This window comes from Centropristis striata, chromosome 7 (genome assembly GCF_030273125.1).
Source record: "Centropristis striata isolate RG_2023a ecotype Rhode Island chromosome 7, C.striata_1.0, whole genome shotgun sequence".
In the NCBI taxonomy this organism is placed as follows: domain Eukaryota; kingdom Metazoa; phylum Chordata; class Actinopteri; order Perciformes; family Serranidae; genus Centropristis; species Centropristis striata.
This window is the reverse complement of record NC_081523.1, coordinates 7,170,147-7,193,288: the sequence shown is the minus strand read 5'-3', so window position 1 is coordinate 7,193,288 and position 23,142 is coordinate 7,170,147. Positions and strand designations below refer to the sequence as shown.

The window sequence follows — 23,142 nt, the reverse complement described above, 5'->3', positions numbered from 1 at the left end:
ACAGGTGAGTAAACAGTCACGTCACCTGCGGAGTAAGTGTGCTGTGACCTCCAACATGCAGAGGGAAATAGTTTAGGTATTAGCAAAAATGTAAGATATGCAAATTTCTTCTCTTTATATATGCAAAGCGTGAGTTTATATGGAAGTGTTGCATAAGAATACATTTATACACCTAGTTATCATAAGATATTTTAACTATTTTTTATTTAGTTTTAACGTGTCAGAGAAAATTGCAGGCTACTTTTTGAGCCGTACTATTTTGTCTTTGTTTGTTGGTGGGGAAAACTTCTACTGCTTCAATTTTCTTGGGCTTTCATATTTTTGGGATAAAATAATAATAATAAAAAAAATGTAAATGTGTAAAAATATTAAAAAATAAAAGTGCTTCATGTCGTCTTAAAACTTTGGAAATGTGTGCACGCCACAACACTGTAAACTTTATAATTATCAGAAGACAAAACAACAGACAAACGTCATGCAATTATACACAACTTGATACTTGCTTTTAATTGCTCTAATTGTACAACCATGTCCTATGAGTATATTTATTTTTTTACAGGAAAGCACACAAATATTTGTTTGTGTGACGCCAAAAAAAGACTTAGATTAGCACATAAATAATTATGCACATAAAGCACAGGGGAAATACGCTTTATATGGCCTAAATTCTCATTTACATTGTTTTAAGAGGAATAATCAACGATATAAAGTGGAAATGTTGTTTTTTCTTTTCTTTTCTGTCATTCATTTGTTTTGTCTAAAGGCCTATATCATCAAATATCTTAAATTTTGGTGTACTTTGGGCCAGTAGGTTTGTGTTAGGATAAAATATTCTATCTTTCTATAGTTTAATTTTTTTTAAAAACCCTGTTAAAGTGGAAGGGTTTAGAAACTAAACGCACATTAATGCCGCCTGATAAAGAAACTAATGCATTTATTTACACTGTAACCAATTAAAAACTATATTTCTTTAATGGATGTTTGATACTAATTAGGTGCATGTGTTATATTACATAGATGGATGCTTTAGGACCATGCACGAGGAACGGGCTCACGTCATTTGCACTAAAAGCAAAGAGCTGCAGGAGAGCTGGAGGATGCGGTCCGGGATGGAGGTGTGCAGCGAGTAAAAGACCCCACAGAGGAGGATTTAAATGCGTGTTTGTGGGTCGGAACTTTGACTGAACTCCTTGTGTGGTGAAGACTTCCTCAGGCCCGCTGCGGATGCACTCTGAGCTTCATAACGAGCTGACACACTGAACCCTCAGCAGCCCTGCACGTCCTGCTGCCCCTGCGTGACTCTCCCATTCTGTCATCCCGGTTGCAAAGCGGTGATGTAATCCTCCCCTGGTACAGTGGAGGGAAAAGCTTAGTAATAGGGCTCATTTGAATTCTCACCTCCCACAGCGTGAGTGCATCCACCACAAAGGGGTTAGACCTTTAAATCCATGTAAGGCAACAATTAGTGCAGCAATCCTGAGACAATGCACTGGAATAGAGCCCAGCTTCATAATGCACTGTTTTACATAAGCCAGGGATGGGCAACTTAAATGCTGGAGGGGGCCACAATTTTTCATCAACACTACCACAGGGCCACATATAGGACCGTGCACTCAACCAGATATGATGAAACTGCAATTTTAAATATGTTTACAGTGCAGGAACTTAACATATTTCATGCTCAAATGCATTTAAACTGTATGAATAGGAATACAAAAGGTGTGAAGCAAATAAAAAACTGTGATTTCTTTTTTTTCAGCAGACCAACATTAATTGCAAGAAATAATTTTATGCATTTTTACACTGCACTTTAAAGATTTCATGCTCAAATGCATGTAGTTGTATACTGAGGGCCACTTCAAGTGAGGGTGAGGGCCGTATGCGGCCCCCGCGCCTCCAGTTGCCCATCCCTGACATAAGCTATACTGTACTGTGTGAACATGTAAATACTCAGAGGATGAATGTTTTTATAGATGTTTTCTACAGTGTTTAGATGATGTTTACACATCCTCCCGTGCTTTATTAGCATTATCTGTCTGGGGCAGTGTTATAAGTGGCTTCTTGTCATAATAAAACATACAGGACCTGTGCATAGGAAGCTATGCTGTTACTGCACTGCAAAAAAAAAAGGTGTGTCTAAAACCAAGATAAAAACACTAAATCTGAGGGAAATTATCTTGCTGCATGGACAGATAATTTCACTTGACAAGATTTCTTGGTAACGCTTTATAATAAGGTCCTTAATAACCATTAATTAACAAGTAATAAGGCATTGTTCTCGCTTTAGATCTGGTAGTTGCAAAAAGCATAGTTAACTTATAGTTAACTTATAATAGATGAGCAATAAAGTATATTTTAATATCAATAAGCAAACAAAATAAGATTAATAAAGGCATGGCAAAGACATAATGGGTGGGTCATGGGTGTTTGTAATGCCATTATTAACACTTATATAAGCTTATAAACACACAATAATGTTAATAAGCATCTTGTAAGGACTTACAAGGGCCTTATTACTTGTTAATTAATGGTTATTACAAGGACCTTAATATAAAGCGTTACCGATTTCTTATATTAAGATTATTAAATCTAGAAATAAGCATGCTTAAAATAAGAAATTAACTCTTAAAACAAGATAAATTAACTTATATTCACTTAAATTTAAGTGGCCCGAGCAGAGTGGACTGCAAATTATTTGTTTCTTACCAAGATTAAAAAAACTTTATATTTAGTGTTTGAAAATGTATCTTGTTTTAAGAGTTACTTTCTTATTTTAAGCGTTCAACATGCTTATTTCTACATTTAATAATCTTAATTTAAAAAATCTTGTCAAGTGAAATTATCTGTCCATGCAGCGAGATCATTTCCCTCACATTAAGTGTTTTTATCTTGTTTTTAGACACACCTCTTTTTGCAGTGTGCTGTCTGTGATTTCTGGAAAATAAGCTTTTTCTCTGATATATCAAGGTGTGATGTAAAGCAGAAATACTCAAACTGTCTTTTATAAAGTGTGTGCTATTTATACCAATTCAATATTTCATATGGATTTTTAGTAAATTAATAAAAATCTTTCTGAAATAAATTCACATCCTCCTGACTCTATTATTATATCAACTATTATTATTTATATTAGCCAATATTTTTTTGTCCTCTCTCAAGGCAGCAAGAGTTTTAATACATATTTCATCCATATTTGCCTCATTTAACCCTCCTGTTATGTTGCAGGTCAAATTGGCCCATTTCAAAGTTTAAAAATCTCAACAAAAAAAAAAGAAAATGAAAAAAAGTATTTTTTCAGGATGAAACATCTTCTGCTTGGTTCAATAAGTGTAATCAACATATAAAATGAAAGTGGTTAATTTCAAATATTTGCACAAATTTAAAATTGTAAAATAAAATTTTAAAAACAGAACTGAGATCATCTGACCAGAAACATCTTTCTGAAAAAACATCAGATCATCTTTTTGTTTCCTCCAACCATCTGATTGTTATGGAAGGCCATTTCCACCAGTTCTAAAAAAAAGTTATTATTAAGTTGAAATTATGACATAAAAAGTCATAATTATGAGAAAAAATAAGTTATAATTATGAGATAAAAAGTAGAAAATCATGAGTTGGTAAGTACACATGTGCTTATCTAAAAAAATTGACTTTTTTCTCATAATTTTCAATTTTTATCTGATAATTTTGCCTTTTTTATCTCATAATTATGACATTCTTTCTCATAATAACGACTTTTTATCTCATAATTATGACTTTTTATCTCATAATTTTGGCTTTTTATCTCATAATTATGACATTCTTTCTCATAATAACAACTTTTTGTCTCAATTTTGACTTTATCTCTCATAGTTATGACTTTATCTCATAATTTTGACTTTATCTCATAATTATCATAATTCTGACTTTATTTCTCATCATTTTCAATTTATCTCAAAATTTTGACTTTTTATCTCTTAATTTCAACAAAATTTCTCGTTTTATCTCATAATTACGACATTCTTTCTCATAATAACTTTTTGTCTCAATTTTTGACTTTTTTATCTCATAATTTCGACTTTTTTTACCTAATAATAGTGACTTTTTTCTCTTAATTTTGACTTTTTATCTAAAAAAAACTGCCTTTTTATCCCATAATTTCAACAAAAAATTCTCAACAAAAACAAAGTTTTCATCTTTATCTTTATAACTGGCATAAATGGGCTTCCATAGATTGTCCCCCACTATTGAGACCTTTAAGTCATCCCAAAATGCACATTTACTCATTGGCTTTTAATTGTACTTCACTTTATTATCTCAGGTATTTCTCCTGAACTCTCTGTTTGTCTGTGTTATCACCCTGTGTAACCTGTGCCTTTCACATTATTTGTATTTGTATTAACTCTGATTTTCCTCTTTTCTAGTCTTTGTCTCCTTCTTTTTCTTTCCCTGTGTGTGTTTGCCGTGAAGCACTTTGCATCAACTGTGTTTGAATGTAAAGTGCGATATAAATAAAGCTGATTTGATTGGAACTTCTCTGCAGGTGTTTTTACAATGAGACAAGAAGTACGCTTGACAGGGTGAGCTAAAGTGCTTTAATTTAAAACCTCCACACTGCAGTGCACTCTGCAATAAAGTCATAGTGTCCATTATGCAACCCAAGAACTTAACATTTTAACAAAGATAATAGCAATGAAAGTAAGTTTGCAACATGGAAGATTACCAAACATGAGCTCTCACTGTCAATGAAACTTCAGGTGGAAATGAACAGAAAGTCAAATCTTACTATGTCTGCACCACGAGATACAAATCTATAAAACGTTATGACGCTTCGCTTGCACACACCACCGTACGTCCATTACTCAATATCTAAATAACCTTATTGTTGCTATGCAAAAACTTTTTTCCCCTACTGACAGTAACTGATTTTCTACTTGTGTTCATTGCAAAACTGAACAACCCATTTATAAATAAATATTGCAAAACTAAGTACCAAATCAAAATGTTGAATATCAATTAAAAAAAGAGTACTAGAGAGACAATATGCAGACCTGACAAAAATAATAAAGATTACAAAAAAAGGCGCCAAATTTGGCCCAAATAGAGTGTGCTATTTACATTATCGCTGCACTAAATCATAATGTAACATTCTTGTATTGTGTGTTTAGTGTAAAATAAAATGTGAACAGTTAAAAGTGGCTGACAAAGTCTACATGTACACAAAAATGTAACCGCTGCTGTGATTGTATGATAATAGTCCGATTGTGAAGCTGAAGTTGAAGCTTTTTGTTTCTAAGAAGTGATGCGATGATAATTTGGTTTACCGTGATAATTTGGTTTGTGCATGTGGCCTCTACCACCAGATTGGATGTGAATATCTCAAATTAAATCCTGTGTAACTGCAGTTATGCTTACCCTGATTTTAACCCTTAACAGGGCACGCATTGAAATACTGGCAAATTCCAAGAGTTATTGGAGGATATTACATACAGCCAGAATGTAAAAAAACATACAGACCTGGGGGAGGGGGGTAATATTTTGAGAAAAAGTTTACGAGATAAATGTGGCAAAAAGTGGCAAATCTACGAGAATTTTTTTTGCAGATTTAAAATGGTGAATCTGCGAGAAAAAAGTTGCAGATTTATGAGATTAAAATTAGCAGATTCTCATAAATCTGCTACTTTTTTCTTGCAGATTTGCCACTTTTTCTCGTAAATCTGCAACTTTTTTCTCGCAGATTTGCTACTTTAAATCTCTTAAATTTGCGACTTTTCTTCTCGTAGATTTGCCACTTTTTTCTCGTAAATCTGCAACTTTTTTCTCACAGATTTGCTACTTTAAATCTCTTAAATCTGCGACTTTTCGTCTTGTAGATTTGCCACTTTTTCTCATAAATCTGCTACTTTTTTGTCGCAGATTTTCTACTTTAAATCTCTTAAATCTGTGGCTTCTCTTCTTGTAGATTTGCCATTTTAATCTAGTAAATTTGCACCTTTTTTCTCGAAATATTACCTCCCCTCCTGGTTTGTATTTTTATTCATACTTAATATGCCGTCATAGTCAAGTTCTCCTGGTACAAGTCACTGAAGAATAACTCTGTTTGTACGACTGTTTCTTGCAGATTTTTTTCCTAAATGTTTCATTTTTACATTGGAGGTCAACGCCAATAAAGTAAAGTAATAAAAAATATTATTACATTATTATCATATGATTGGTAGCCTGATCTTTGCTGATCAGCTGGAAGAAACCATGTGGTTCTACGACCAAACAGAGAGACATGGGGACCCAGTTTAGATATCCACTGAAGTTACCAAATATAGTTCTTCGCCCGATGAAGGGTTAAAGAGCAACCGCACAAAGATAAACAGCAAAAGATGACACACCATTGTCTAACTCGCATTACAGCACAATCACACGTCTGCAGGCGTTGGTCTCGTGCTGTCAGTAGATCTGGAAGTGAGCCGAGGTGGTGCCGTCCTTCCAGCACCGCAGCGTCTCCACGACGGTGGAGCGGCACAGCGGACACGTCCTCTCCCGGTCGAACCACAAGCACAGGCACTCCTCGCAGAACACGTGCTGCACGGGGACACAGTGTGCACACGTTTCATTTTTGCAAAAGAGAAACAGAAAGTGCACGGCTGACATTATCTTTTTTTGCAGCTTTAAATAACGAGTACATACTAGCGCTCAAAAGTTTGGGGTCACCCAGAAAATGTCTGTGTTGTTTTCCATGAAAAAAAAAATGTTTATTCATGAAATGAGTTCCAAAATGAATCGAAAATATAGTAAAGGCATTGACAAGGGTAGAAATGATCATTTTAACCTGTACAAACCTCCAACTTTACCTCTAGATCATGGGTCTTTTTGTGGCCCTCACCTTGATATAAAAGTTTAATGTGAGTTTTATATGAATGGCACTTTACCGTGTTGTGTGTGGGAGGTCCCTTTAATTACTTTTTTTTGTTAATTTTGTGTCTTTTTTTTTGTAATTTTGTGTCTTTTATTTTGGTCATTTTGTGTCTTTTTTAAATAATTGTATGTCTTTTTGGTAATTTTGTTTCTTTTTTTGGGTAATTTTGTGTCTTTTTTTAATAATTCTGTGTATTTTTTAATAATTTTGTGTCTTTTTTTAAATAATTTCGTGTCTTTTTTAAATTTTGTGTCCTTTTTAAGTAATTTAGTGTTTTTTCAGTAATTTTGTGTCTTTTTTTTGTCATTTTGTGTCTTTTTTTTAGTAATTCTGTGTCTTTTTTTGGTTATTTTGATACTGCAGCGGCCTCCAGGTAATCTGAGTTTGAGACCCCTGTTCTAATAGATAACTTCTGACCGTTTCTGCAGTGACAGTGAATGTACTTTAGGGTGTGTCAGTACACTGTGACATCAATGTGAGTTGTGATTACAGATGCAACAGTGACGCTGGCTGTGGTCAGAGGTTCAGCCCACTGGAGGCAGTAAAACGCAGTTTCTCAACCTTATTTCTCTTGCTAATTTTAATTTATTTCTGTTTGTTTTTAACTGTTTTTTAACTAAGATGTTTACCGGGTCCTTACCTGACAGAGAAGAGCTACTGGGTCTCTGAAATCAGCCTGACAAATAGCACAGACGTCTCCCGCCTCGCTGCACTGCTGACTGCCCGCCCTCACGCCATAATTCTGGAAAAGACACATGAAAAAGAGAGAAATTTGAATCATCAACTGATTCTAAAAATGCCAGTGCAAACTGAGCATATCTGTGTGTGTTTTACTTGTGAAAAGATCAAAATAAATCTGACCTGGGAGCTGCAGAGCATGACGAAGGCCTTGCGTATGGCAGACACACGTCCACAGATGTCGAAAGACTGAAAAACAATAAAACACAATCAGTTTTTATTATAACAATAAATTGCAACTACCCACCCCTTCCTGTATTTCTTTTGGTCTTAACTCAATGTTTGCAGGCAACTATTAGACACTTCATAAAGTTACGTTGTGCAAAGAGTTGCTAATAAGTGGCAAAATTATGAGAAATATATCAGTTGACTGATATTATCAGCAGATATTGGCCTATAAAAGGCATATTATTAAAGGCATATCTGAATCAGTGTATAGGCTGTCCGATATGTTCAGTTAAGAAAACTTTTTTACACAATACATAATGCAGAAAATGTTGCTTGGCATGATTTAGAAATGGTATTAGTTATTCTTTTTTTATTATTATTATTATTTTAATAGTCAGCAATTGACTGACACTGTACAGTAATGATGTTTATTTAGCTATTTATTTTATTCCTATTTATTTTTTATTTTCTCACTTATCATTTATACAATTGGCTGACAATGTAATACGTTGTTTCCATAATGTATAAGAATATTATTTAATAAGATTTTATGTTTGAGAAAGTAGATCTCTGGGTAAATTTGGGGAAAAATCGGTGCACATCAACATAAAAAAATGTTTTTTTCATTCCAGCTCAAAAATGTACCATATGGCTGCCCATATATGGTACATTTTTGAGCTGCAATGAAAAAAAAACTTTTTTTATCGGTTATCGATGAATTTTCACCCTCTAAAAATCAGATTATTAGTCTCAAAAATGATATAAAAGATAAAAGTTATTCACAGAGCATCTTAACTCCTGAGGTGAAAAATGGTTTCGAGTGGAGGAATTTGAAGAGGCCTAAGAAACGGAAAGACAAAAAGGGACTGTAGATGAAATATTCTCCAAACATTAACCCATAACAACCCAGAACCAGTTATTCTTAAAGGAAAATTATAGGGGATCTACCACAGATCAAGTCAACCACATAGAACACAATTATTACATTTAAAAAAAAGATATTTTTCAGATTTCTTTTTAAGTAACAAAATAATAATAAATCAATAATAAATAAAGACAAATAATCATTTGCATTTTTGTTTTCATCTCCATAACATATATCATACCTATAAATAACACTGCCTCATTTGATGGCTTCTCAGCAAGCTACTGTAGCCGTAGAACACGGAAAAACACACTTATGTATTTGAGAAAACATACATGAACATTACCAGAACATTTAAAATGTTTGTGACACCCGTGTCACCGTAGGTTCTTATGGGTTAAATGACAGAGAGCAGCGAGTTAATGCAATTACACTTCCCTGCATGCATTGGAATCACTGTCAGTATGGATTGAACCTCTGGAGGTCATGAAAGCATATAAAGATGTCATGGCGATCCACCAAATCAGTCAACAGATACTGAAATCCCCAAATGTTTATGCAACTTCCTAAACAGCAACAAGTGAACACTTTCTCCAGATACACTCCCCAGTGGATCATCATCATCATCATCATCATCATCATCATCATCATCGCTCATCATCACATTGATTTAGTTCCCATGAACAAGAAGTGATCAATTCTCTGAGCAGTTGTAACCGGTTATACATTCTCCATTCATCTCTAAACTGCCCCGTATGACACAGATAGCGTGATAACCATGAATGTTGAGCATCTGCTTGCTCCGACTCTGACACACTGCTCATATTGCCTGATCTTGGAAAACACCAGAGAGCTGCACCTCGACACACACACACACACACACACACACACACACCCAGGAAGCTGCCCGCCCGCCCGCCCGATTCAGCAGAACAAGCCCCATCATCAACAACTGCATCCGCTGAATCACTGCCGTATTTATTTAAAGAAGTCTGGACTATTATTGTCACATGAGAACAATATTTTACAGTTTGGTCGCTGCAACACTTAGTTTCACTATTCCTGATTGTCATGCCATATCGTGACACATAAGGCTAGAAAAATAATTTTAAGTTCCTTTTTTTTGCACCTGTTTGGTTACCAACCTCGCTGTGACCTTCTCTTTCTGCAGAGCTGAGGGGGATTTCATCATTTTCACATCCATTGTTATTCTAAAACCATCGCTGCCTGTTTTGACGCTCGGCAACCAACTCCAAAACCGGGAGGATAATAATGTTGAAGATGATTCAGAATGATTTTGGTAACCTAACCTCCCTGCCCCGCCACATTTTCCTGTTGACCAGTTGACTGTTGACCCCCACCGCCTGGTTCAGATCGTTATGAGGTTAAAGCCCCACTGACATCCCTCTAACGCAGGGGTCTCAAACTCAAATTACCTGGGGGCCGCTGGAGGCAGTATCAAAATGGCCAAAAAAAAAAAAAAGACACAAAATGACAGAAAAAAAACCTAAATTACTTAAAAAAGACACGAAATTACACAAAAAAAGTCACAAAATGACAGAAAAAAAAATACTTAAAAAAGACACAAAATGACCAAAAAAATAAATAACAATCTTAAAAAAGACACAAAACTATTTAAAAAAGACAAAATTACTAAAAAAAGACACAAAACAACTGAAAAAACACTTAATTACTTAAAAAAAAGACACAAAATGACAAAACAAGACACAAAATGACCAAAAAAGACACAAAATGACTAAATAAGTCGCAAAATTATTTAAAAGACACAAAATTACCAAAAAAAGACCCAAAATTACCAAAAGAAGACACAGAACGACCAAAAAAGACACAAAATTATTTTAAAAAGACACAAAATTATTTTAAAGACACAAAATTACCAAAAAAAGACACACAATTACCAAAAAAGACACAAAATTATTTTAAAAAGTCACAAAATTACCAAAAAAAGACAAAGAATTACCAAAAAAGACACAAAATCATTAAAAAAGACACAAAAAAATTATAATAATAAATGGCAAAAACGCAATAATATCGTATCATGACTCAATTATTTGGATAAAATCTTATCATGGGGCCTCGGCTGATTCACACCTCTATCCAACAGTTTCATCAAGTAGCAATATTCACTTTTATATTTCCTCCATCTGCCGTCAGACCCGAGTCCCAATCTGTTATAATGAATTCTGATGCATGCTTCAACATTGTGTGTAGCCTATAATTGCCCTTATAATAAGTTTGTTCAATAGGGCCATCCAAAAATCAAAGCAATAAAGTACAAAAACAGTATTAATCCTGGCCACGGGGCACTGGTTACCTTGCAGAGGCTGTAGATGATGATGAGTGTGGCTCCCAGGAAGTAGCTGCTGGACGGGTCCTCTCCCATGATGTACTTGTACCACAGCTGGATGGGCACCAGGGCCCGAAACAGCTGGCTCAGCTCCTCGATCAGCAGGTAGAACTTACCCTGATTACACACACACACACACACACACACACACACAGACACACAATTAGAATAACTTCTCCCCCTGTGGACGAGCCAACTTAATATTTGTTCTGTTTCTGCAGGCTGTGTTTTTTGGAGAGGAAACAACAAAACAAAAGGGGTCCTTAACTAACTTTTAACCGAATGAGAAATGCTAAATTGAGACAATGTGTGTGTGTTGTGTCTCTTTGATTCGCTCGCTAACTGTCCAAAAAGCAGAAAGAGCTCAACAGCTTCGGGGCACTCTTCTATCTAGTCAAGAGCAGCGCGGTATTAAAAGCTTAAAACAGCATGCCTCCAGCCCAAACATGGCTGCTGTCCAGAGCGCCGCAGTTTCACAGCAGTACAGGCAATTTCCCCACACTGCAAGGGAAACTGGCAGCGGCTCTTTCCACCTGCTACCCAGCGCCCACTTTAAACCCAGCCCGACGGGGGCTAGTTTATTATTTTAAAAAAAGACACAAAATTACTGAAAATAAACACAGAATTACCAAAAAAGAAACAAAATTATTAAAAAAAGACACAAAATTATTAAAAAAAGACACAAAATTATTTAAAACAACTAAATTACTTAAAAAAGACACAGAATTACTAAAGAAAGACACAAAATGACAGAAAAAAACTAAATTACTTAAAAAAGACACAGAATTACTAAAGAAAGACACAAAATGACAGAAAAAAACTAAATTACTTAAAAAAGACACAAAATGACCAAAAAAAGGCACAAAATTATTTTAAAAAGACACACAATTATTTTTTTTAAAAAGACACAAAATTATTTTAAAAAACTTAATTACTTAAAAAAGACACAAAATTACTTAAGAACGACACAAAATTATTTTTAAAAAACCACATTACTTCAAAAAGACACAAAATGACCAAAAAAAAGACACAAAATTATTTTTTTTAAAAGACACAAAATTATTAAAAAGACACAAAATTATTTTTTTTTAAAAACTAAATTACTTAAAAAAGACACAAAATGACCAAAAAAAGACACAAAATTATTTAAAAAAAGATTATTATTAATCTTAGACACAAAAAAAAAAGACACAAAATTACTAAAATGAAGACAAAATTACCAAAAAAAGACACAGAATTACGACGGGGGCTCGCTAGCCGCCTTTAAAAGATAGATAGATTACTTTATTCATCCCCGAAGGGAAATTCGGTAAAAGCACCCCTTCCCTAAATAATCAGAGAAGAAATGAACTTCTGACTGCTACAAAGTGTGTTAAGTGAATTGGGAGGAGGTTGAGAAACAAAAGCGACCGAAATGAAGGCAAACTTGATTCCCCGTTGGCCCCCGTGGCATCCCAGCTTGCATAATGACTTCCTGGATGTTGGCTGACAAAGATTGATGAGTGTGGTTAAAGAGGCACCAGCAGCCAGGTTGGTGAGGGAGGAAGGCCTCTGCTAGTGGCTAATTCATCTTCCTTATTGTCCCCTCAGCCTCGTCTCCCACCGAGCCCATCACGCCCACGCACAAACTGTCAAATCTAAAGTTTGGACACAAGCCAAGGAGTTTGAGTAAGCTCCTCTGCAGGCCGTGTTGAAGGAGTTTCCTGTTTATTTGGTTTCATTACTCCGTCTGATCTCTTTATCCTCCTTACAACTGCACAGAGAAACATATAACTTTACATCAGGGGTCTCAAACTCAAATTACCTGGTAGACCTAGTATCAAAATGACCCAAAAACAGACACAAATTACTATACAAAAAGATACTAAATGATAGAAAAAAAACCTAAATTAATTTAAAAAAAGACACCAAATGACCAAAAAAAGACACAATCTTACAAAAAAGACACAAAATGACTGAAAAAAACTAAATTACTTAAAGAAACAAAATGACCAAAAAAGACAAAGAATTACCAAAAGACAAAATTATTAAAAAAAGACACAAAATAACCAAAAAAAAGACACAGAATCACTAAAAAGACACAAAATTATTAAAAAAATACACAAAATTACAAAAAAAAAGTAATTAAAGGGACCTTCCACACACAACACGGTAAAGTGCCATTCATATAAAACTCACATTAAACTTTCATATCAAGGTGGGGGCCACAAAATATCGTCACGAGGGCCGCAATTGGCCCACGGGCCGCAAGTTTGAGACCCATGGTTTACATTATAATCAGACTCTTATTATTAGATTAGAAGAAATTGAAGAAAAAAGGTGGTCTAATCATTTTTTCCATGACTGTATTTTAACCACCCACAAAAAAAAAATACAACATTTTCGTCATAGTCACACATAGTCACACTTGAAAATGAGGCCTAATTTTGTATATTTGACTAAACCTGACTAATAATAATGAAAAAAAGTTATATATCAATGTGTTGGTCTTGAGTACTCCTAAAGATGAAACAAATAAGTTGTTAATGTTTTATTTCTACATGTCCTAAAAATGTCATGGGGTCCTTTTTGACCACAGGTGTGATTTTTTCACTATTTTTTGCTGCCATTCAAAAATTTCCAATGCTTTCAAAACAGAAGTTTCACTACTTTAATAATACAATTAATAATACAATCAATTCGGTAGGTTTACAGGTAAAAACTATACACCTTCAGTGGTTCAACTCTATTTTAAATTGCTGCAAATTTAATTTTTTTGATTTTGGACCATTGTTCAAATGAAATAAGAATAATTTAAAAGAAATAAATGTAAGACATCACCTTGGAGAGCTTGTGATGCTCATTTTTGAGATCTTAACAACAAGAAAGTCATAAATAATAATCATTACTTGCAGCCCTGCTGGACCAACATTTGTCTCAGCTGCACAAAGCCTTCAGCATCACATGTTGCATAAGGCCGGCACAACAGACATGTAGAGCAGCTCCCAAAAAAAACAAAAAAACAACACAAATCAATACAAGGAAGACCAAATTTAGGAACTAAGCTGCATGAGCCAAAGCACCTCCTGCACCTCGATGGCTGAGGCAACAAACAGTAAATAAAGATTCAAGCAGCAGATATGAGCCTTTAAAACCAAGCCGTCATGGAACTTGTGCATGCGTGCCTGCTGGTGCTTGTGCAGACTTGCGCTGGCGGTGGTGATTATATCAGGTCATTAGTGTATCCGTGGTTGGTTGGACGCATTAACGAAGTAGACGGCTGATTACGTGACTTCATGGAGTTCAGAGGAGACGGAGACTGTTTGGTCTCTATAGTGGAAGAGAGAGAAGATACAATCTGGGCTTCCCTAAAACTCATCCCATCATTGTTAAAATCTGTTTTATAGTGTGTGTGTGTGTGTGTGTGTTCTTGTACTTCCTACATAGTGAGGACCGGGACACGTTTTTAACCAACAGAGTGAGGACATTTTTGCAAAGTGAGGACATTTCAGCCGGTCCTCACTTCTTTAAAGGCTTTTTTTTTTAGATTTCAGACTTTGTTTTAAGGGTCAAAGGTTACATGATAATGATAATTAACTGAAACTGTATTGTGTGGTTACAAAACTAGAGAAAATGTCGTTCATTTTTGTCTTTGTCAAGTTTTTTCATACATAATGAAGGTGCATGAGACAAAGGAAATAAAGGCAAAATTTACAAATACCCCATTACAAAAAACTAAAAATAATAAAAACTATACTAAAACTAAAGCATTAAAAACATATATACTAAACTTAAACTAGCAAACTCACTCTTAAAACTAACTGAATTTGAAAACAAAAATTCACAACAAGATTAAAACTAAAACTAATGAAAAATCCAAAACTATTATAACCTTGCAAGGGAATTCACTGTTCCAATGAGGGTCCTCACAAAGATAGAAGTACAAGAATTTGTGTGTGTGTGTGTGTGTGTGAGGAGGGTACAGGTAATGGTCCAGCTCCAGGGAGTGATGACCTCACCCGTGCAACCCCCTCGAGGGTAAATGAGCTCAGTTGCTGGCTGCGGTGGTTCCGATAGGCCTGCAGCTCTGTTTATCAGTGGAAAATGTAATCCTAATACTTTGTTACCCCCCCCCCCCCTCCTATCTAACACACAAACACACACCAGCAATAAGAGCTGCACCTGTATGAAAATCACAGCTTGTGCGTGTGTGTGTGTGTGTTTGCAGTCATATTGTGTTGCCTCGGGCCAGACTAACAACGTACGCAGACACCCACATTGCACCAGGAGTACCATTTAAAACCTTATGAATACAAAACAGTTTCACACTGTGACCCTTTAGCACTTTCTTCACTCGGTGGAGTATTTCATCATAGCTGAGCAGACTCTCGGTCTCTTTTTTATTATTATCTACCAAGTTTCACAACTTTGTCAGTAAACTTCCTGTAGCTGAATAACGGTCTATGTCATGTTGTGGATAAGCATTAATATGGCACTTTACCAGAAGTTTTAACTCAGGTTAGATGCATTTCCGACTACAGCAGTAGATAGTTTATTCTCCACCCACTCACCCCAGACAGATGAAGATCTAATAATGAGTCAGATTATAATGTAGAGCATGGGTTTCAAACTCGCGGCCCACGGGCCAATTGCGGCCCTCGTGACGATATTTTGTGGCCCCCGCCTTGATATGAAAGTTTAATGATTTTTATATGAATGGCACTTTACCGTGTTGTGTGTGAAAGGTCCCTTTAATTACTTTTTTTGGTCATTTTGTGTCTTTTTTGGTCATTTTGTGTCTTTTTTTCAAATAATAATTCTGTGTCTTTTTTGGTCATTTTGTGTTTTTTTTAAGTAATTTAGTGTTTTTTCAGTCATTTTGTGATTTTTGTTTTGCTCATTTTGTGTCTTTTTTAAATAATTGTGTGTCTCTTTGGTAATTTTGTTTCTTTTTTTGGGTAATTTTGTGTCTTTTTTTATAATTCTGTGTATTTTTTTAATAATTTTGTGTCTTTTTTGTCATTTTGTGTCTTTTTAAAAATAATTTAATGTGTTTTTAAAATGTTGTGTCTTTTTTAAGTAATTTAGTGTTTTTGTGTCTTTTTTTGGTCATTTTGTGTCTTTTTTGGTCATTTTGTGTCTTTTTTTAGTAATTTTGTGTCTTTTTTGGCAATTTTGTGTCTTTTTTAAGTAATTTAGTGTTTTTTCAGTCTTTTTTTAGTAATTTTGTGTCTTTTTTTGGTCATTTTGATACTGCCTCCAGCGGCCCCCAGGTAATTTGAGTTTGAGACCCCTGCTCTAGAGGGATGAATGGAGACTTCTTAGACTTCTTACCCTGGATTTGAAGGCCAGGAGAATCTTGGGCAAAAAGAGGACGAAGCATTTCAGGCCGATGGTGAAGTACTTGAGGACAAAATCAGTGATCCCCACGGCCCAGATCAGATCGAAGAAGTCGAAGCTGTTCAGGTTGGGCCTGGCAAATATCAGGCTAGAAGAAACAAACATGCAGAGGAGTTGTTATAGGGAGGGCTGGTTGTTTTTTCACTCAGGATGGTAGAATGACGAGCAACAGAAATGCAAACATAATGTAAAAAAAACAAAAAATAATGAAATAAACACAAAATACTCACAGGACAAGACCAGACAAGGACAGGAAGCTCCCTAAAGGAAATGGAAGTCAAAATAAAATGGCTTACACGGCACTAAAATGAATGGAAAATATAGAAAGTAAATGCAAAAAATAAGATGGCAGACAAAAAAAACACAGCTAGTGTAAATAATACCTGCGTGCACACTACCTGTTGTGCAGCTCCTCGTGACTAAATGTGTAGAAGATATACACAATGTTCCCTGCAAGGAACAGGACGATCCACAGAGCAACAAATACAGAGCGTTCCGCCTGGGAACAAGAACAGAAACACAGCTATTTTACATTTAAATAAAGAATTACAATACATTACTAGAAATCTATTACACACAATTTGTTTTGCTATAAAGCTGCAAATTTAAAAAATGCCTGTTGCTCAATTAGTCTGTCTCACTGTGAGCTTGTGTGTAAATACCTGCATCACTTTGCAAGGACCGCTCTGGGGCATTTCATATTTTCAACAATAAAGAACAATTTTTGGTTGCATTTTTGGTTGCTGGTTCATTGTGGCAACCTTTTCTAACCATTTACATACCTTATAAAGGTAAGACTGATGTGTTGTTTTATAGCTAACAAATTCCAAGAAAATTCCAATACCAATAATAGATTCATCTTACAATACAATAAGTATTGTCTGTGTAGTTTTGTGGCTCAAAACTATTAAAAAACACATCAACGATTTAGAGTAATGTGCCCTTCATTCCCATGAACATGAGTCCTGCAGTTTACTTTAAGTCACGTCATCATGCACCACATCACTACTGTAAATAATACCAAATGTGTATAAATCCGTGGCTGAAAATAGTCCCAAATAAATGCACTTTATACTGCTGTTTAAGTAATATATGATAAAAAACTAAAGTACCCTGCTGTTGTAGGAGCTCTGGTTTCCAAGAATAAAGCCATTGTCTAAAATGTAAATATAACAGAATGCAATGATTTGATAATCCTTCTTGACATATATTCAATTGAAAACTGTACAAAGACTGAATATTTTATGTTCAAATTGATTTGCATTTGATTTCGTAATCCTGTAATTCACTCCGAATTGTGAATTTGAAGATCCTGTTTTGATTTAAATTTTACACAGCATCCAAACTTTTTGCCTTTCCTAAAAAGGAAACTATACTTTGTATAAACTGTATTATACATACTTGCTAATATATTACATATTTTTTTAAATTACGTTTTCAGTAGAAAACCTCAGACAAAATAGGGAAGTTGGTTAATATTGGTTTTGGCCTTTTAATGGGATCTATTGACAATGAGAAAATTTATTAAATAACACCAGCCTTTGCCTTTAATATAGACATGTATGAAAAACTTATCCTGACTATTACCTGAGACTAAATGTGCCTCAGTATCAGCATTAGTTTGAGCTCACACCAGAAAATATCAGATATGTCACTGTCTTTAAAAACCAAGTACAAGTACAAGTGTAGCAGTAAAATACTGTAATTTTTACCCGTAATGACACTTGGTGCCTAAACGTGGAATTAGCATAGGCGAATGTGCTGGCCATGCCCACACACACAGCAATACCTGCAGGAGAGAAGTGCAACATCATCACACTTTATCCTGCTGATGATTATTATTAAGTAGGGGTGTGACGATACTCTCAGCTCACGAGACGAGACGAGATTTTAAGAAAACTACAAAGACACAATATATGACTGGACCAACAGACTTTTATTTAACCGAGTTGCATTTTGAAATGTTTTATTTTAACTCTTTAAATGCATGATGTAAGCATGAGCTTTTGAAAAACTGCCTTTTCCATAAATTGAAACTAAAACTCAAATTTATAAAAGTTATAATAAGATTAAAAAAAAAAAAAAAAACCCAGAGGGATTTTCAAGACTCTGGAGGTGATTTATGGTTTTCGATTGTTGCGTAATCGCTTAGCGACAGTTTCAACCATGATCGCATACGATTAAAGACGGGAGATGCAACTGTGGCCGCCGTCGCTACCTGCACAACATCAGCAGCTGATCAAAACAAAGCAGCATGGCTAATTATCATAAACATAGCGATCTTGAATTAACCGGCGATAGCTAAGTGAACACCTCCAGCAGCAGCAGCAGCACATACACACTGTACTGCTACGGAGCTAACTGTTAGCCTGTTAGCACATACACACTGTACTGCTACAGAGCTAACGGTTAGCCTATTAGCAGGACTGTGCCGATTCGATCCGTTCTTACTCTTCTTAACGAGCCGCCGGCCCCTGCAACGTCATTCTGGCTGCTTGCTGCTTCTCCTCTTTTTCTTTTCCAGTGGCTGTTCTAGACCAATTTTACTGTGGGGGCCAAGGAGGGGCCAGTGTTTAATCAGAGGGTCACATTAGAAATTGTCAAAAATGATATTTATGCATTCAAATTTTAGCTAAAAGTCTCATATTTGGAAGAACTACATTGATTGAAGCAATGAGACTGACCATTAACAGTTTTTGTACGACAATGACATTTCTCATTTTTGTGCACAATTACTTTTTTTTTATTTTGAAGTGCAGTACAGTGAGAATGATCTTTATATTTAGCTTTTATTGCACAATTAAACTATTATACAATGTACACATTATGGGTTCCTTTTGTGCACAATGAAATATTGTTTGAACAAAAATTAGGTTAGAATTGTTCCGTCGTTCATTGCTATAAATTGATCATTTTATTATTAATTTGACACAGGGGCCACAGCAGGGGCCAAGGGCTTCTTTTCAGGGGCAGTGGCCCCTGGAGGCCCCTGTGTAGAACCGCCACTGTTCTTTTCCTTTTACTGCCCCCACGGGTCACAAATAGAAGTTTGGATAACTCACAAATCTCGTGAGACTGATTTTTAGCGCAACGAGAAATATCGTCGAGTTTAATCCCGCGAGATCCTGTGCCACGAGATCTCGTCACACCCCTATTATTAAGTATGATACTATTAGACACCACAAGCTGCACTTTTATCCTACAAGCTGTCGTACCTAGCTTATGCTGGAAGCAGACTTTAGCCAGCAGAATGAGGATGAAGGGGAAGCCTCTCTGCAGCCACGTGACCACCGCCTTCAGCTCCGACAGCGCCGGGGCCGGGGTGGACGGGTCCTCCTGCGCCTCCTCCCTGGAGCTGTGCCTCTCCGAGCCGGCTGCCGTGGTGGCCTGCTGCAGCAGAGAGGAGGTCCTGTGCTGCAGGGGCTGGTGGTGGAAGTGGTGGTGGTGGTGATGGTGGTGGGGGGGAGGCCGAGGGTGGAAAGCTCCACCGTCCGTGCGGTGGGGGCCTCCTTCTTCTCTGGACGACGCCGTCATCTGGATGAAAACTTCCGGGGGAGAGCCCAGGACTAAACCGGCTGCCTGGAACTGGGCAGAGGAGACAGAGCTGGAGGGGACGCCCACCAGGCCGGAGAAGATCTGCTGGGGTGAGGCGGGGGAGTCGGGCTTCAGGCAGTCAAACACACCACCCTCGTCCAGGCTGCTCTCCGATCCAAGGGTTTGGCTTCGGCTCCTGAGTGGAAAATAGTGGGGAAGCAAAAAATAAAATAAAATCCCCATATCGTCACCCTGTTAAAATAATCGCCTTACTCATTTTTTCAAGTTTTGCAGGAAACACATAAAAACTTCACCAAAAGTGTAACATATGACATTTATTGATCATTTCACTCAAAAAGGATGTAACAAAGGATGGCTGTTGGCATAGTATTAACATTGTGTGTTAATTATGTAACTTAAGAGAAATAAATGACTTAGGCAATTTTTTGAACATGCCTTTGTGACTTAAGCAAGATATGGTAACACTTTATTTTGAAGGTGTCTACATAAGAGTGACACAAGCCTGTCAGAAATATGACATGACAAGTACCATGAGCATTAATGTTACTTCAAAGTGTCATTAATGTTCATGACACATCCCATGTCATGTTTATGACACGCTCATGTCACTCTTATGTAGACACCTTCAAAATAAAGTGTTACCATATCTTGCTTAACCCATTTAAGCCGGGAAAGCACAAGTTAAGTCACAAAGGCATGTTCAAAAAATTGCCTAAGTCACATTTTATTTTGACTTAGGCATAATAAATCCGCTTAAGTCACACACTTGACATAGGCCATTATCTTAAAAGGGTAAAATCACATGATCTGATCAACTGAGGATGATAAGGCGATTATTTTAACAGTGTGATGATATTTTCTTTTCATGTCAGATTTTGTTGAATGGGGAAGGCTGATTAGTATCTTCAGAGATACATCTGCTACATCCTGCATGGGGAACTAAATACACTGCATGGCCAAAAGTATATGGACACCCAAACATTAAAAAGGATTGTTTTGACATCTTATTTCAAAGTCACGGGCATTAGTCATCTGCTAGAACAGTCTGCTGTTTTGAGACGGCTCCGTTCCCAGCAAGAGTGAGGAGCCTGACTGATGGGTTTTTCTACTGTTTAGTCACAAGAGCATTAGTAATGTCTGACAGTGATGCTCTGAGATAAGACCTAGCTCCGGTTTGTCCTAGTTTTGGACAGGGTGGAGGTCAGAGCTGACTTTGCGTTTCATGTTAAACAAGATAAGGGACTTCAGCACTCTGAACATTACTCCTCATCTTTAAAAGGTGTTTCTGTGACCTGAGCGACATCATAAATTATCCATTTCCATAGACTACGACACTCTGCTGTACTCTTCTTCTTTGCTAGAACATACTAGGGATGCACGATATTATCGGCACATTATCGGTATCGGCCGATATTGGCTTGAAAATGAACTATCGTAGCAACCACTTAAAGTATTTTAACACTACAGATCATCATTCACACACTGGTGGCCCAGGCTGCCCTACATGGTGCCACCTGCCACATCAGTAAATATCCATTCATTCTTAGATGCAGCGTGTCTGTGGTTCAATATAAATATCTAGCCCAAGGATACTTTGTCACGGTCTGGGAATCGAACCACCAACCTCCCAATCCGTAAGCGACCACTCTACCAGAGCAGAAAAACAGCAGAAAGTTGGAACTAGTGAATTTTCTAGTAGTGAGTTTGCTTGAAAGATTACTTGAAAGATTCAAATATTAGATTGCCATTTTTTTTTTCCTCCACTGACTTATCATCTGATCGGGTCAGAAATTTTCCACTTTTAGATTACTTATTTAGGCAATGAAAAAAAAACGTGACTTTTAGTAAACACACTATGATCATTTTTATATTATTATTTCTTTCTATTTTATGTTGTCCCTTCCTGTCTGATTGTATGTGTGTCTCATCTTCCTTTTATTCCATTTTATGATTACAATTTATTTATTTATTTTTCTATTTAAAAAAAAAAATATTTTCTCATATGTGGTTATCTTCATTCATTTATTTGTTTATTTTCTATTTGTTTTGTTTTTGTATATTTTGACAATATAATTTTGGTGTTTATATAAATTTATTTTGTACTTGCCTAGTCTATGGATGCATTGAATAAACTGATGTGTGCTCTGACAACTGATATAATTATGCATCCAAGGAAAATCCCCAAAAAATAATTTTGAAATAAAAAAACCTGTATCGGTCGACCACTGGTGATGAGGTCACAAATGGGGCTTGAAATTCTCCAAAATGCTAAAAAGTCAGAACCTCACCATGTCTTAAATATTGTAAACTGTAGAAATATGATCTGAGGCCTTGCAAAACATAAAAAACAGCCCCAGTCCCAGTATGCATGTAAACATCCCACATACACTGAGTGCATAGTGTGTCAATATAATACATCCACAAAGGGGCTTGTGCTGCCTCTGGTAGATATTCTTCTCACCTTTCTGAGGGCATGCCATCCGTGTTGCTGCTGTGTCTCCTCTGCATGGCATACCGCTCATCACCACATGGTCCAGCCCTGGTTAATGACAAAAAAAACAACATCAACAGTGTCTGACTGGCAGCTAACAGCTCATATCTCCACCTATTCTGCTTTTTGTGTGTTTTATTCGTTAGAGAATAAGCTGAATGACATTATAGACAACATTACCTGAATTAGTTCAGTGAATTGCACCTCAAATTTCGGCATATTTAGTGTCAGGGTTAGCTAGGTTTGATGATGCTGCTGCACAAGATGCTCCGATGGGTTTTTTTCTGTTGTTTTTTTTTTTCAAATCTTTATTGACAATTAAGGAACATTACAATCATGAGGTCGGACAAAAAGGGACTACAAGAAACAAATGTCATGAAACAAAGAATTGATCAGGAGAAATAGTAGTAAAAAAAAAAAAAATAAATAATAATAATAATAAAATAATAATAATGAAAAAAAAGAAAAAGAGGTACATTCATTGGTCACGCAGAGAATACGAAGTACATAAAGTCTGTGCATTCACTGATAATGATTTTTAAAAAATCATATAGCTATTAGAAATTAAGGTTATACATTTATCAGGTCATAATATTGAAGAAATAGTATTTTTTTTGTCTTTTACAATTCTGAGAGAAGATGTTATGGTCCAGCTCCAAACACAATTTTATTGCTTTTATTTTTCTTAT

At 36.0% G+C, this 23,142-nt stretch overlaps 1 protein-coding gene across 1 annotated transcript; it reads right to left on the bottom strand.

Annotated features, from left to right (window-relative positions):
* Positions 1 to 6,007: 6,007 nt before the first annotated feature.
* rnft2 (ring finger protein, transmembrane 2) lies at positions 6,008 to 22,752 on the bottom strand. Its single transcript, XM_059336302.1, has 10 exons — positions 22,634 to 22,752; positions 22,424 to 22,501; positions 19,623 to 20,137; positions 18,120 to 18,196; positions 16,806 to 16,906; positions 16,342 to 16,495; positions 10,996 to 11,145; positions 7,751 to 7,816; positions 7,530 to 7,631; positions 6,008 to 6,555 (listed from the first exon to the last, which is right to left on the bottom strand). Exons 2-10 carry the CDS (start codon positions 22,468 to 22,470, stop codon positions 6,421 to 6,423), a joined length of 1,347 nt encoding a protein of 448 aa, XP_059192285.1. The 5' UTR covers positions 22,471 to 22,501; positions 22,634 to 22,752; the 3' UTR covers positions 6,008 to 6,420.
* Positions 22,753 to 23,142: the final 390 nt, after the last annotated feature.